Source organism: Symphalangus syndactylus, chromosome 14, assembly GCF_028878055.3.
Source record: "Symphalangus syndactylus isolate Jambi chromosome 14, NHGRI_mSymSyn1-v2.1_pri, whole genome shotgun sequence".
Lineage (NCBI taxonomy): Eukaryota > Metazoa > Chordata > Mammalia > Primates > Hylobatidae > Symphalangus > Symphalangus syndactylus.
Window position 1 is genome coordinate 92,274,577 of NC_072436.2, and position 14,832 is coordinate 92,289,408.

At 35.8% G+C, this 14,832-nt stretch overlaps 1 protein-coding gene across 2 annotated transcripts in view; it reads right to left on the reverse strand.

Moving 5' to 3' along the window:
• The window catches only part of GTF2A1L (general transcription factor IIA subunit 1 like), a 73,158-nt gene that overhangs the window by 34,071 nt on the left and 24,255 nt on the right, over positions 1-14,832 (reverse strand). For both annotated transcript variants that reach the window (XM_055241989.1, XM_055241990.1), the window contains 3 exons: positions 8,236-8,291; positions 5,257-5,341; positions 3,333-3,922 (listed from right to left, as the gene is read on the reverse strand). In XM_055241989.1, coding sequence (XP_055097964.1) covers positions 3,333-3,922; positions 5,257-5,341; positions 8,236-8,291 — 731 coding nt within the window. The remainder of the gene's footprint in view (positions 1-3,332; positions 3,923-5,256; positions 5,342-8,235; positions 8,292-14,832) is intronic.

The window sequence follows — 14,832 nt, forward strand, 5'->3', positions numbered from 1 at the left end:
TATTGATGACTAACCCCCATTCCAGATCAATTAGATTTAAATCTCTTGGGGTAGACCTCCACTTTCTTTTAATGGCCCAATGATTTGATCATTCAGCCAGGACTGAGAACCACTGAGCCAAATAAACTAATTCTAGATCCTATCCTGAAAAGCTTATACTCTACTACACACGAGTGTGTATATATTCTTAGATTACTGCATATACAAAGATAAATGTACCTGTCAATGCAAAGGGAACATATCAATGTATCTTTGAACTACATTATGGCAGACATGCTTCAGGCGACAAAACAGAAAAGCTACATCCAATTTAATAATGAAGGAAAAATCAGGTGGAGAAGTACTGAAGATTTCTGGAAGAAGTAATGAATAAGCAGGAATTAACCAGAGGAAAGGATGGTGGGAAGAAACTCCAGGCATCAAATAGATGGGATAACAAAAAGCAAAAAGAGAAGCAGGAAATAACAAGGTTAAAAACCAAGAGTCACTCACGGTTTGGTGTTCCCAATAAAGTATATTCATGTGAGGAAGGAAGAGTAAATAGGAAACTTTGGCAGAGAAAGAAGGCGTAATATGCTTTGCATATGTATATTAAGGTGCCTGAAGTTTATTTATTATAGGTGAAGGGCAGTCAGTGATGTGTTAAGTGGAGAAAAGACACAATCAGGCTGCATTTGGTACAGATCTCTGGAAGCCACCAGGAAGAGAGGGCTAACATGCACTGAGCATTTACCACGGTGCCAGTGTGCTGCTGAGCACTTTACATTGATTGTCTTAACTAATCCTACCACAATTACATGGTAGATACTATTATCTTTATTTTACAGATGAGTAACTTCTCTAAGTCATACAATTATTAAGGAATAGAGAAGGGATTCAAAACAATTCTGATCCCTGAAGCCTAGGCCTTTGACCTCTAGGATAGATGGATTGGCAGGAGCAGAGTAAGAGGTAGAAGAGACTACACACTGATAAATTAGTTAGATAAAATTATCCCACACGAGAAACAATTAGGGCAATGGTACTAGGAGTGGAGAAGAAGGAACAGATTCCAGGAATATTTACAAAATTTAAAAATTGTCAAACTCACATGATTCAGCCTTCAAAAGGAATGAAATTCTGACAAATGATACAATATCGACTAACCTTGGAAAACATTATACTAAGTGAAATAAGACAGTCAGAAAAGGGCAAATATTGTATGATTCCATTTTTAAAGTACCTAGAAGAGTCAAATTCAGACAAAGAAAATAGAACAGAAGTTATAAGGGGCAGAATCAAAAGCTATCAAGAATATATTTTGTGAAACAGAATGTTCAAACCACATAGATCCTCACCTCTTAAACCTATAGATCCATAAGCTCTCCAGTAGTTTACAACACAGGAAAAGTAAACAAGTAGAGTTGATTATAACCTGCTTTAAGTTACTTATAAAAAGAAAAACTACTTGTAAAGTCTTTGAAAATTAGTTCAGCATAAACCTACCAAACTGCTTACTATCTTAAAGGTAACTTACAATAAATAAATAAGCATTTTACATATACTCTTGTATGTTTTGATTTTTGTGTTTTAGATATAGACCTTTTTTAAAACTAACAAGCTACATGAAAAGTTACCCAATATATTACAAGCTCACAGAGCATAATAGCACTAATCTAAAGCTTACTATGGTGCCAGAAGCTTTAAATACTTCATATATATTATCTCTGATAATTCTCAAAATTACAAAGTTGGTATTAGGGGCCAATTTAAAGACTAAAATTGAATTTCAGGGAGTAATGTTACATAGTTTGCTTTCAAGGAGTGAACCTAGAATTTGAACCTACTGTGGTTTCAAAGCTTATGTTCTCAACTATTACCCCCTAATCAATACTTGATTAATATCCCTTAACTAATCTATTTCCCCATATCGGAAAAAGTACATGATGACATACAATACATAACAGTAGAATAAGTCCTTGACTCATCACACCAAACATCTGCAAAATTCGCACAGAATCCAGGTAAAAAGTGCCTCCAAAAGTAGTAGTGATGAAAACAAACATTTCACATTTGTAGTTAGTTTTACCTCAAAACCAAACGTTTCATAATTATTAGTTTAGCCTACATTTATTTACCAAGTGTTAAATACTACGTAAAAAAAAAAACATAAAAAACACTCAATAAAACATTTTAATACGAACACTTATAGCAAAACTAAAAACAGATTTGCTCAGAGATCTTGAACAGGTTTCAGTGAATATCTGAAACATTCTAAAACAGGTCAAATAGTTTCTGATTGTCATTTTCTTTGTTCATGGCCTTTCACTATGCCCTATGTCTTTCCTTAACTAGCAAAATTTAAATATCATGAAGATAAAATATTAAGGTGGTGCTTAACTATCCATTGCTACAGATTTGTACAGTGGCTCTAGATGATGGCTAAACCACTAGCTGGAGCAAAAACCTGTAAGTATTTTTCACATGTCCTGAATTGTATAAATAGAATTAGCCACAAGATGTATTTTATATTTGTAAAAAGAGTGCAATTTTTTTAATTTTTATAATCCAAAATTCTCCAGGAATCTTTCTGCCATTAGTATTAATTCCTTGAAAATTAAAAATTCAGACCTATTTTCAATATCAAAAGTTAACTAGAAGCTAATTTTTAGTGGTTTCAATACCAAAAGAAATTAAGTAAAACTAGTATTTTAGTAGGCAGGGAGAAACAAAATTACTAGCAACATAATCCCTCATGTAGGGAAAAGTTTCCATATAGGAATTCAGAAAAATTAGGTAGAGCAGGAAAAAAAAAACTTTGTGGGCTTCTTTTGTATATTACATTTGATAATTAATTATCTCAAAACATTCCATAAACTACTGGTCTGGATTTCTGGGTCTTTTAATTTTTATCTGCAGACAAAAGTAAGTTTCCCAATGTAAGAGACTGGTAAACAGATTACCTTTTAAAACAAACGCATTTTCTCTGAAGAAGTATTCTAATTCATTTACTGAAATGAAAAATTTAGAAATGCTAAGCATGAATATTTTAAGAACTGATGGTTATATTAAAAGCAACAATAAAGAAACAATCTTCTTGGTTATACCACATGTGAATGTATATAACACTACTGACCTGTACATTTAAAAACGGTTAAGTTGGTAAATTTTATGTTACGTGTATTTTATCACAATTAAAAATTGTTTAAAATCACTAGAAAAAAGAATCTTCTAAAGGAAAAAACAAAATATATATAATTCTGATTAACATTACAGCTTGAAAATACTCAGGATATCCAATCACTGGCCACTGTCTGTCCCCTGATACCAACAAGTTGGACACAGAACTATACCTTCTCTGATACAGGTATGTTGCTAGGTTCCTCTATATTTCTTGGTTGCTTTACAGAATCACATCCATATATCCTATTTTGAAGAATATGAAGCTGAATATCAGTCACGTGCTGGTGCAGAGCCCCATGAGGGCTGGTGGAGAGGGACTCATCATGTGGATTTTGAGCCATGCTAGCTGAACCACTGAGCACTGACTCCACATTAGAATTTGTTTGAGAGACCTGTGGAGACAATACAACACCTGGAAGACTGATATACTGAGAACTTTCCTGATGACACAACAAAGCTTCAGGCACGATTTTATGGTCATTTCCAGGAGATACAAGTATATCACTGGTGGCATTTTCTAAGTGTTTCCTATCTACTGGCCCAGAAGGTAGAATTGTTGGTTGCTGTAGCACAGTTTCAATTCTCTGTGATTTTTCAGTAGGTGCTTGAAGACAGCATGGATTCAATTGTGGAACACTAGTTTGTATTACTGAAGGCTGGCCAAGCTGTTGAAATACTTGCTGAATTGGATGCTGAAGAATACCTGCTCTTCCAGAAGTCTCTGTCACCATAATCGGTACATTGACTTCATAAAGGTGACCTTAAAAAGGAAAAAACAAAATTATAAGTATAATATAATTAAAATTTCCTTTGACAACCACCACAAAAAAAAATCTCATCCACAAAGGCTGGAAGAAAATATACCAATATGTTAATGGTGGTTATCTCTAGGGGTTTTTCTTTTATTCTTCAGACATTTTTGGATTTTCTACAATCAATATATAAATTCTTATTTTTTAATTACATATGTTTTGCTTTAATTCCAGACTTTTCCCACAATTGCTTATATGGCACATTTTGAGATACATAAAGGCCACCAATATTTAATCCATGAACCTCTTCCATTGTTTGATAAATTAATATTATCAACCAAAAAACTGGATTTTAACAAACATAATCATGTAAAATATACTTCATATATTTAAAATATCATATAGCAAGACAATGCTATCCAAAAGAGAGTTAAATGATTTCAAAAGTAATCAAATTTCTTCTCCTTTCTTCCTTTAAAATAACACTATAAAAGAAAAAAAAAAGGCCAGGCGCGGTGGCTTATGCCTGTAATCCCAGCACTTTGGGAGACCGAGGCAGGTGGATCACGAGGTCAGGAGATCAGGACCCTCCTGGCTAACACGGTGAAATGCCGTCTCTACTAAAAATACAAAAATTAGCCGGGCGTGGTGGCGGGCACCTGCAGTCCCAGCTACTCGGGAGGCTGAGGCAGGAGAATGGCGTGAACCCAGGAGGCGGAGCTTGTAGTGAGCCGAGATCGCGCCACTGCACTCCAGCCTGGGCGACAGAGCGAGACTCCATCTCAAAAAAAAAAAAAAAAAAAAGGACTTATTTTTGAATGTTGAGTTAGGTGCTTTACTTAAACTTTACAACAACCCAAAGAAGAAGTATGATCCTCTTCAAAATCAAGAGATGATGCTCTGAAAAGCAGAGACTGGTTAACCTCCAAACTATTGGATGTTTTATCAGACCATGCAATCTCTAATAAGAAAGGGGGCAAAGGTTGATCAACCTAATCTTTAATCCGTAATTAGAGCTAGCAGGAATGCAGGTAAGTTATTTTATTTTGTACTTGTTAAAATTTAGAAAACTGACTTGAATTAGCAAAAATATATACAAAGAACCCCTATACAATGTTGGGAAAGAGAACTGGGAATGAAATACAGGACAGGCCTAGTACAGTGCCTTTTGTGGTAGATTGTCTCCATAACAATAAAAACCACCATTTATCATTACTTTTAAATCGATTTTATTAAAAGTTCTTATAACTTCTGGTATATGTTTGTTTAAAATCATGAAGCTTAATGTCTAAAAAATAGTACCAATGCTAAAAACAAAAATATTCTTAGAATATACTCTCACCAGATACAGTCTGTAGTGTCACACCTGCTGGTACATGAATGGGATAACCAGGAAAAGTAAAGTTTGCAATGGAGTTTGAAGTGCCCTAGATATAAGAAATTTATATTAGAAAGTTAGAAAAGGACTTTATTTACTTCCCTGATCTCACAGGGAGTCAAAAAATCTGATTCTGGACAATAGTTTGACAATACTTAACATTTAACATTAGGGCTGAGTTCTTTGAATAAAATAGCTTTTCAATATTGATCATCCCATTAAGGATCAAGAGGAATCCTATTCTACAGTTATTAGCAACGAAGCCAGTAAGTCCCAATGAACAGTATAAACATTGACTCGAAAAACTTGCCCAAGACATAGCTTTGCAGGGCCATTGGTTCTCAGACCTGCAAAAATTTGAAAGATTGATAACATCCAGTGTTGTTGAGAATGTGATAAAAATTGGTTCTCGCAAACCACTGTTTGTATGAATGCATATTGGTACAATCCTTTCGGAGGATAATTTTTGCAATATATATATACCAAAATTGAAAATACAAATGACCTTTGACCCATGAATTCTACTTTTAGAAATTTATCCTGATTATCACGCAAACACACAGACATATATACAAGCATAATCAATGGAATACTATATTAGAAAAATGCTGGAAATAATTTAAATGTTCACCAACAAAAGTTTGTTAATTAAACTATGTTACATCCACGAAGGCCAATTTGTACTAACTGAAATTGAAAGCAGTCCATCAGGCCGGGCGCCGTGGCTCACGCCTGTAATCCCAGCACTTTGGGAGGCCGAGGCGGGCAGATCACAAGGTCAGGAGATCAAGACCATCCTGGCTAACACGGTGAAACCCCGTCTCTACTAAAAATACAAAAAATTAGCCGGGCGAGGTGGCGGGCGCCTGTAGTCCCAGCTACTCGGGAGGCTGAGGCAGGAGAATGGTGTGAACCCCGGGGGGCGGAGCCTGCAGTGAGCTGAGATCGCGCCACTGCACTCCAGCCTGGGCAACAGCGAAACTCTGTCTCAAAAAAAAAAAAAAAAAAAAGAAAGCAGTCCATCTATATTACTAAATCAGAAAACAGAAATTACAGAAATAGTAAAAAGAGTATTCCTACTTTTTACCTCGAAAACTAATACAGCTTTCATGAAAGAAGTCTGGATGAATAAACATCAAACAGTTAAAATATTTATTCTTGCAGTATAAGACGACAGAACTCTTTCTTTTATTTATAAATGTTTTGCCTTTTTATTTTTAAGAGACAGGGTTTCATTCTGTTGCCTAGGCTGAAGAGCGGTGGTGCAATCATAACTCACTGTAATCTCCAATTACTAGGCTCAAGTGATCCTTCTGCCTCAGCCTCTCAAGTAGCCAGGACTACAGGCACACACCACCATGCTTGGCTAATTTTTTAAAAAAAATTTTGCACAGGCCGGGCACGGTGGCTCACGCCTGTAATCCCAGCACTTTGGGAGGCCACGGTGGGTGGATCACTTGAGGTCAGGAGTTTGAGACCACCCTGGCCAACATGGTGAAACCCTGTCTCAACTAAAATACAAAAAATTAGTTGGACATGGTGGCAGGCGTCTGTCATCTCAGCTACTCAGGAGGCTGAAGCAGAAGAATCACTTGAACCTGGGAGGCGGAGGTTGCAGTGAGCCGAGATCATGCCACCGCACACCAGCCTTGGGTGACAGAGTGAGACTCTATCTCAAAAAAAAAAAAAAAAAAAATTGTAGCGATGTGGTCTGGCTATGGTGCCCAGTACCTCAGTCTCCCAAAGCACTGAGATTATGGGTGTGGGCCACTGTGCTCAGCCTATTTTTACTTTTTATTAATACAAGCTTATTATTTATTTAAACAGGAAAAAAATATTTCTTTGAATTCCAAAGGCAGAGGTATTTCTTCATTGGTCTCCTATCAAAAGCAGCACCATTTCTTTCCAAAAATCCTGTTAAGGTGTGTGGTTTTGGCTGTTCTTAGTGAAGAAATGGAAATAACTAGCCCACTAAGCATTTGCCGTAGAAAGGCAACCTATGGGCTGAAAGAAAATTAAAAAACAGTTAGTAGATTATATAATCTCAGTACCATGGAAGAAAGATAAAAGTGAAAAGCTGCTATTCTTCTCTCCTGAAAAACTACTTGATTTTCTATGTTAACTTGTAAATGTATCTTCTGCCTTCAAGTACTAAGGGGAAAAATATAAACAAGCTGTACTTCACAAAGGTACAAAATGACAAAAATATTCCAGTTTAATTAAAGTCAAAACTATGATGTTGCTCCATTCTAGAAGGGAAAATATCAGTAAAAAAAAAAAAAAAAAAAAAAAAAAAAACTCAAAATTATCTATTTAGGATGTAACCAGCATATAACATTATATAGTATATTAAAACCCCATACAACATAACTTCAGACATTTCCTAACCTTGTACGTATAGTCTTAGAAGATGCTAACAACTGCTCTGAAAGACAGGAAACCTTGGCAAGAAAATGTCAATTCTGGAACTTCTGAGTTTTATTACATCTATGCTATAGATGCTATTCTGTCACCCCACTCTTTACCACATCTTTTTTTTTTTCTTTGAGACAGAATTTCACTCTTGTCACCCAGGCTGGAATGCAATGGCACGATCTCGGCTCACTGCAACCTCCGCCTCCCAGGTTCAAGCGATTCTCCTGCCTCAGCCTCCTGAGTAGCTGGGATTATAGGCGCCCACCATCATGCCCGTCTAACTTTTGTACTTTCAGTAGAGACAGGGTTTTGCCTGTTGGCCAGGCTGGTCTCAAACTCCTGATCTCAGGCAATCCACCTGCCACAGCCTCCCAAAGTGCTGGGATTACAGGTGTGAGCCACCATGCCCAGCCACATCTTTTCACTTTCAGCTGGAGGGTAAGAAATTACATCTATGTTCAGCATTTTGCCACCACTCACTAACAGTGGGACATGTCTTTTCAAATATATTTTAAGTAAGCTACGTACCAGTTCTGCTGTGGTAAAACTTGGAAGAGTTCTACCAGCAGGAATAACTAATGATGCTGCATAGAAAACAAAATAAATATACATTCATTAGAATTTACCAATTTAATAAAATCACTAAATATAGCTTATTTTTAAAAAATATTTTCTATCACTAACAGGTTAAACCATGGTGAATTCTAAACATCCTGATTCCAAGTGAGGTAAAAAGTAATTATATTTTTTGCCAAAACTTCAGATAAAGACTTTACAAATAAAATCCTTTAAGTGCTGAAAGGAAATATCTCATTGTAATCAACTATACCGTACTTTGGAAATCCATAACAAAACACCTAGACTGTCTTTAGTAAGTCAAGTAATATTTATTAAATATTTATTAAAGTGGCACATTTCCGAGAGACTATAATATTGGGCATAAATATGTAACCCAATATAAACCCATTCTAAATTGCATAGGTTCAAAATAAATTCCAATTCATTATTTTATGAAAAGTTATTTACAGTACTTTGGTCAAGTAAGCAAGCACACCTGAATAGTTTTAGGAACAAATGAATAAGAACATGTCTCCTCAAGTCTCTGCAATAAAACAGGTACAATTGCTAAAAATATATAAGAAAACAAATCCCCAGAATGACAACTCAACCTACATTAGACCTACAATCCCATATATCTTTCCTTTATTATCTACCAGTTTTCTATGCTAACCAGCCTTTCATTTACAATATATCTCAAAGATTGACCAGCTAACTGTAAATGTAATCTATCATTTAAAAATAAGCAAAGGAAAAATAATAACTAGAGGGATCCTGGTTGATCAATGTAACCGTATACCTTAGATACTCAAGGTTCATTTTACCTGAATATGACTAAATATAGCTGTTAGAATGTCACTTTCCCTCCTCTTTAATAAAAACACAAAGTTTAGCATGTTTATGTGTTAATGTAATATTTATTATGGCCTGTTTTTCACATACTGCATTAAGGAAAATTGCCCCAAAGATCTGTTCCTGACATTAGAATGGCTCCATCACATAAAACAAACAACTCATAAAAGCAAACATTTTTTTAAACTAACCATTCCTTCCACGTTAAAACAACAGAAGAAAGGCTACAGATTGATGGTTAATGAAGCACAGAATTATTTTTATCCTCTGTTCATCTATGACTTTGCTTATTAACAGGCATTATTTTAGAAAAGCTAAATTAGAAAGAATTGGACTGGCAGAAACACAATGGTATTAGTCCTCATTAGCAGAAGTGAGCAAAGCTTAAGCTGCTACAGCTTAAGTAATAGCCTGAGAGGAAACAAAAATCTGTTAACACATTGTCTAAAGCAATTAAATGAATTCCTTGAGAAAAAATAGCAACAATCATCCTCTTTTAGGTAACCTGCAATAAATCCTGTAAGATAATTCTCTATATTTAAATAAATCAAACAGTACTATAAGAGAGTTTTTAAAGTTTCTTTATAGACATTGGAATAAAAGCATTGAACAGTTTTATAATGAAGTTTCATGCAGCTCCTACTTAATTTTGATACAACTTTTATACTTGAACATATAAAAATAAGTTATTTTTATATGTTCACAAGTTATACCTCTAAATGTGCGTGAAACAAATTTTAATATTCAAGAAGGTTTTAATAACAAAGTACGTTTTAAATGAGTATGTATTTTTACTCAGACTAAAAGTGTCATAACTTTGGTCTTCACATATATGTTCTAGAAATACTAATTCTTTTTAACTTTTATTTTAAGTTCAAGGGTACATGTGAAGGTTTGTTCCACAGGTAAACTCATGTCACAGATTTTACAGATTATTTTGTTGTACAGATTATTTCATTATCCAGGAATTAAGCCCAGTACCCAGCAGTTATCTTTTCTGCTCCTCTGCCCCCACCAACCCTCCACCCTCAAGTAAACCCAGTGTCTGTTGTTTCCTTGTGTTCATGAGTTCTCATCATCTAGCTCCCACTTGTAAGTGATAACATGCAGTATTTGGTTGTCTTTCCTGCATTAGTTTGTTGAAGATAATAGCCTCCAGCTCCATCCACGTTCCCACAAAAGACATGATCTCATTGTTTTTTATGGCTGCATAGTATCCATGGTGTATATCTACCACATTTCCTTTATCCAGTCTGTCACTGATAAGCATTTATGTTGATTCCCTGTCTTTGCTATTGTGAAAAGTGCTGTAATGAACATTTGCACGTGTCTTTATGGTAGAATGCTTTATACTCCTCTGAGTATATCCAGTAATGGGATTGCTGGATCAAATAGCAGTTCTGCTTTTAGCTCTTTGAGGAACTGCCATACTGTTTTCCACAATGGCTGAACTAATTTACACTCCCACCAACAGTATATAAGGATTTCCTTTTCTCTGCAACCTCACCAGTATCTGTTAGTTTTTTACTTTTTAACAACAGCCATTCGGACTGTTGTGAGATGGTACCTCCTTGTGTTTTTGATTTGCATTTCTCTAATGATCAGTAATATTGAGCTTTTTTTCATATGCTTGTTGGCTGCATGTATGTCTTCTTTTGAAAAGTGTCTGTTCATGCCCTTTACCCACAAGTTAATGGGACTGTTTGTTCTTCTCTTGTAAATTTGTTTAAGTTCCTTATAGATGCTGGATATTAGACCTTTATCAGATGCACAGTTTGCAAATATTTTCTCCCATTCTGTAGGCTGCTTCCTCTGTCGATAGTTTCTTTCACTGTGCAGAAACTCTTAAGTTTAATTAGATCTCACTTGTAAATTTTTGCTTTTCTTGTGATTGCTTTTGGTGTCTTTGTCATGAAATCTTTGCCTGTTCCTATGTCCAAGATGGTATTGCCTAGGTTGTTTTCTAGGGTTTTTACAGTTTGGGGTTTTACATTTAAGTCTTTAATCCATCTTGAGTTGATTTTTGTATGTGGTATAAGAAAGGGGTCCAGCTTCAGTCTTCTGCATATGGCTAGCCAGTTATCCCAGCACCATTTATTGAATTGGGAGTGCTTTCCCCATTGCTTACTTTTGTTGACTCTGTCAAAGGTCAGATGGCTACAGGTGTGCAGCCTTATTTCCTGGTTCTCTATTCTGTTCCATTGGTCTATGGGTCTGTTTGTACCAGTATCATGCTGTTTTGGTTACTGTGGCCCTGTAGTATAGTTTTAAGTCAGGTAACATGATGCCTCCAGCTTTGTCCTTTTTGTTTAGGATTGCCTTGGCTATTCAGGCTCTTTGTTAGTTCCATATGAATTTTAAAATAGTGTTTTCCAGCTCTGTGAAGAATTTCATTGGTAATTTGATAGGAATAGCATTGATTCTGTACATTGCTTTGGGTAGTATGGCCATTTTAATAATATTGATTCTTCCTATCCATGAGTGTGGGATGTTTTCCCATTTGTTTGTGTCTTCTGATTTCTTTGAGCAGTGTTTTGTAATTCTCATTGTAAAGATCTTTCACCTCCCTGGTTAGCTGTATTGCTAGGTGTTTTATTCTTTTTGTGGTCCTGATTTACCTCTCTGCTTGGCTATTGTTGGTGTATAGGAATGCTAGTGATTTTTGTACATTGATTTTTGTATCCTAAAACTTTGCTGAAGTTGTTTATCACCTGAAGGAGCTTTTGGGCCGAGACTATAGAGTTTTCTACATATAGAATCATGTCATCTGCAAATAGGAACAGTTTGACTTCCTCTCTTCTGTTTGGATGTCCTTTATTTCTTTGTCTTGCCTGACTGCTGTAGCTAGGACTTCCAATACTATGTTGAATAGGAGTGGTGAGAGAGGGCATGCTTGTCTTGTGCTGTTTTCAAGGGGAATGCATTCAGCTTTTCCCCATTCTGTATAATATTGGCTGTAGGTTTGTCACAGATGGCTTGTATTATTTTGAGGTATGTTCCTTCAATACCTAGCTTCTTGAGAGTTTTTAACATGAAAGGCTGTTGAATTTTATCTAAAGCCTTTTCTGCATCTATTGAGATAAGCATTCGGTTTCTGTCTTCAGTTTTGTTTATGTGATGAATCACATTTATTGATTTGAGTATGCTGAGCCAACTTTGCATTGCAGTGATGAAGCCCATTTGATCATGGTGAATTAGCTTTTTGATGTGCTGCTAAATTCGGTTTACAAGTATTTTGTTAAGGATTTTTGCAGTGATGTTCATCAGGAATATTGGCCTGAAGCTTTCTTTGTTGTATCTCTCCCAGGCTTTGGTATCAGGATGATGCTGGCCTCACAGAATTAGCTGGGGAGGAGTCCTTCCTCCTCAATTTTTTTAAATAGTTTCAGTAAGAATAGTAGCAGCTCTTCTTTGTACATCAGGTAGAACTCAGCTGTTTATCAATCGGGTCCTGGGCTTTTTTTGGTTGGTAGGCTATTTATTACTGATTCAATTTTGGAGTTCCTTATTGTCTGTTCAGGGAATCAATTTCTTCCTGGTTAAGTTCTTGGGAGGGTGTATGTGTTCAGGAATTTACTCATCTCTTCTAGGCTTTCTAGTTTGTGTGCATAGAGGTGTTGTTCACAATAGTTTCTGATGGTTATTTTTATTTCTGTGGGGTCAGTGGTAACACTCCCTTCATTTCTAGTTGTGTTTATTTGGATCTTCTCTCTTTATTAGTCTAGCCAGCAGCTAGACTGATGGTTTCTGATGCTTATTTTTATTTCTGTGGGGTCAGTGGTAACATTCCCTTCATTCCTAATTGTGTTTATTTGGATCTTCTCTCTTCAATAGTCTAGCCAGCAGCCTATCTATCTTATTAATTTTTTCAAAAACCAACTCCTGGATTCATTAATCTTTTGAATGGTTTTTTTGTGCCTTGATTTCCTTCAGTTCTGCTCTAACTTTGGTCATTTCTTGTCTTCTGCTAGCTTTGGGGCTGATGTGTTCTTGCTTCTCTGATTCTTTCAATTGTGATGTTACATTCTTAATTTGAGATCTCTCTAACTTTTTGATGTGGGCATTTAGTGCTATGAATTTCCCTCTTAACACTGCCTTAGCTGTGTCCCAGAGATTCTGGTATATTGTATCTTTGTTCTCATTAGAAATAGTAAATTTAACAATAAATTTTAACATAGCAAGAATTCAATTCCACAAACATAATTTTAAGAATGTTATAATACACTAACATGGCATAACAATATCCACATTCATAAGTGTATTGTTTCTTATTCACCATCAAAAATTCTTTGATACATTGTGGCAGTTATAGTTTTATGATTCTTGGATCTTCTTTGAACCAATCCAAATCTTAATAACAAAATTACATGATTCAGGAAATACAGAAACAGGTGAATTTCTTCTTTGTGAATACTCATTAGCATAAAAGATATCTCCTGATGACCAAACAATATTCTAACTCTCAAATCACCTAAAGAACCAACCACACTGCTGAAATTTTCAACACCTCTAAGTTCAAGAACAATCGGACATACAGTTTACACCTATACTTTAGGAGTTTTAATGCTCAAATATAAAAGCTACCACAAACCTCTCAGTGTCCCTGTTCCTCCCTTCCCTTCCTTCCATCATGACTGATAGCATCATTTTAAAAAGATCATGTGACATGAAGACCAAATACAGAAGCTGACTTGAAGTCCCCTAGAAAAAAGGTAATCGTAGGGTGACTACACATCCCAGTTTGCCCAGGCCAGTCCCAGTTTACAACTGTTATTCTGAGGTAATTATTAATAGAATCCCATTTGCCTCTCTCTCAAAACTAGATTATAAATTACATATAGTCACCCTACGTGCAGAACAACAGTTCTCGGAGTGTAATATACAAACCACTGAGGGTACCTAAGGCCATTTTCAGGGTGTTCATAAGGTCAAAACTATTTTCATAATACCAAGACAAAGTATGCCTTTTTCTCATTTAGTATTTTTATTTGGTTTCGCTGACATTTGAACTGATGATGCAAAAGCAAAAAAGTAAAACTGTAGACATCTTAGCATAAATTAAGTTAGTAGCACCAAACCTTGCAAGTGGTCACTTTATGCTCAATTGCTACTCACAGTTAAAAAAACACAACAGACAAAAACAGCAGGAACAACCACAAAGATATTTCACTTAAGAAAGTCCTTTGCATAATCTAAGAATTATTAATTATACTAAATTTCAACTAGCAAGTATACTTCCTTTTAATATTTTATGAGATGAAATAGAAGGATAAAGCATTTCTGCAGCATACAAAAGTACAAGGAAAAGCATTTGTGCCATTGTTTAAGCTGGGAGTTAATACAGCCTTTTTTTCCTAAGGTGGCAGATTAATGCCTGTTAGCAGGCCTCCACCATTTGGAAATAACAAAATAGTAAATAAAGATCAATGGTGTGAGCTTTAATTCAAGAAGGAAAATGAGAATCCAGTGGAATCATGCAGGATACTCCAAATCCCAGAGACGAGAATCCTGCCAAACAGCCACTGTGATGGCATTTGGCTGATAAAAGTAAGTGAAGCCCCAGTACATGAGAGAGAAAGACAGCCTCAATCAGTGACTCACCTTTCCACTGGAGATCAGAGCAACTCAGGCTGAGGGAGAACTTTTTTTTTCTCCCAATCCCTGAAGCTAACCTGGGGAGAGGGTTGGAGACGCTGTGAGGGAAAAACACTAGGA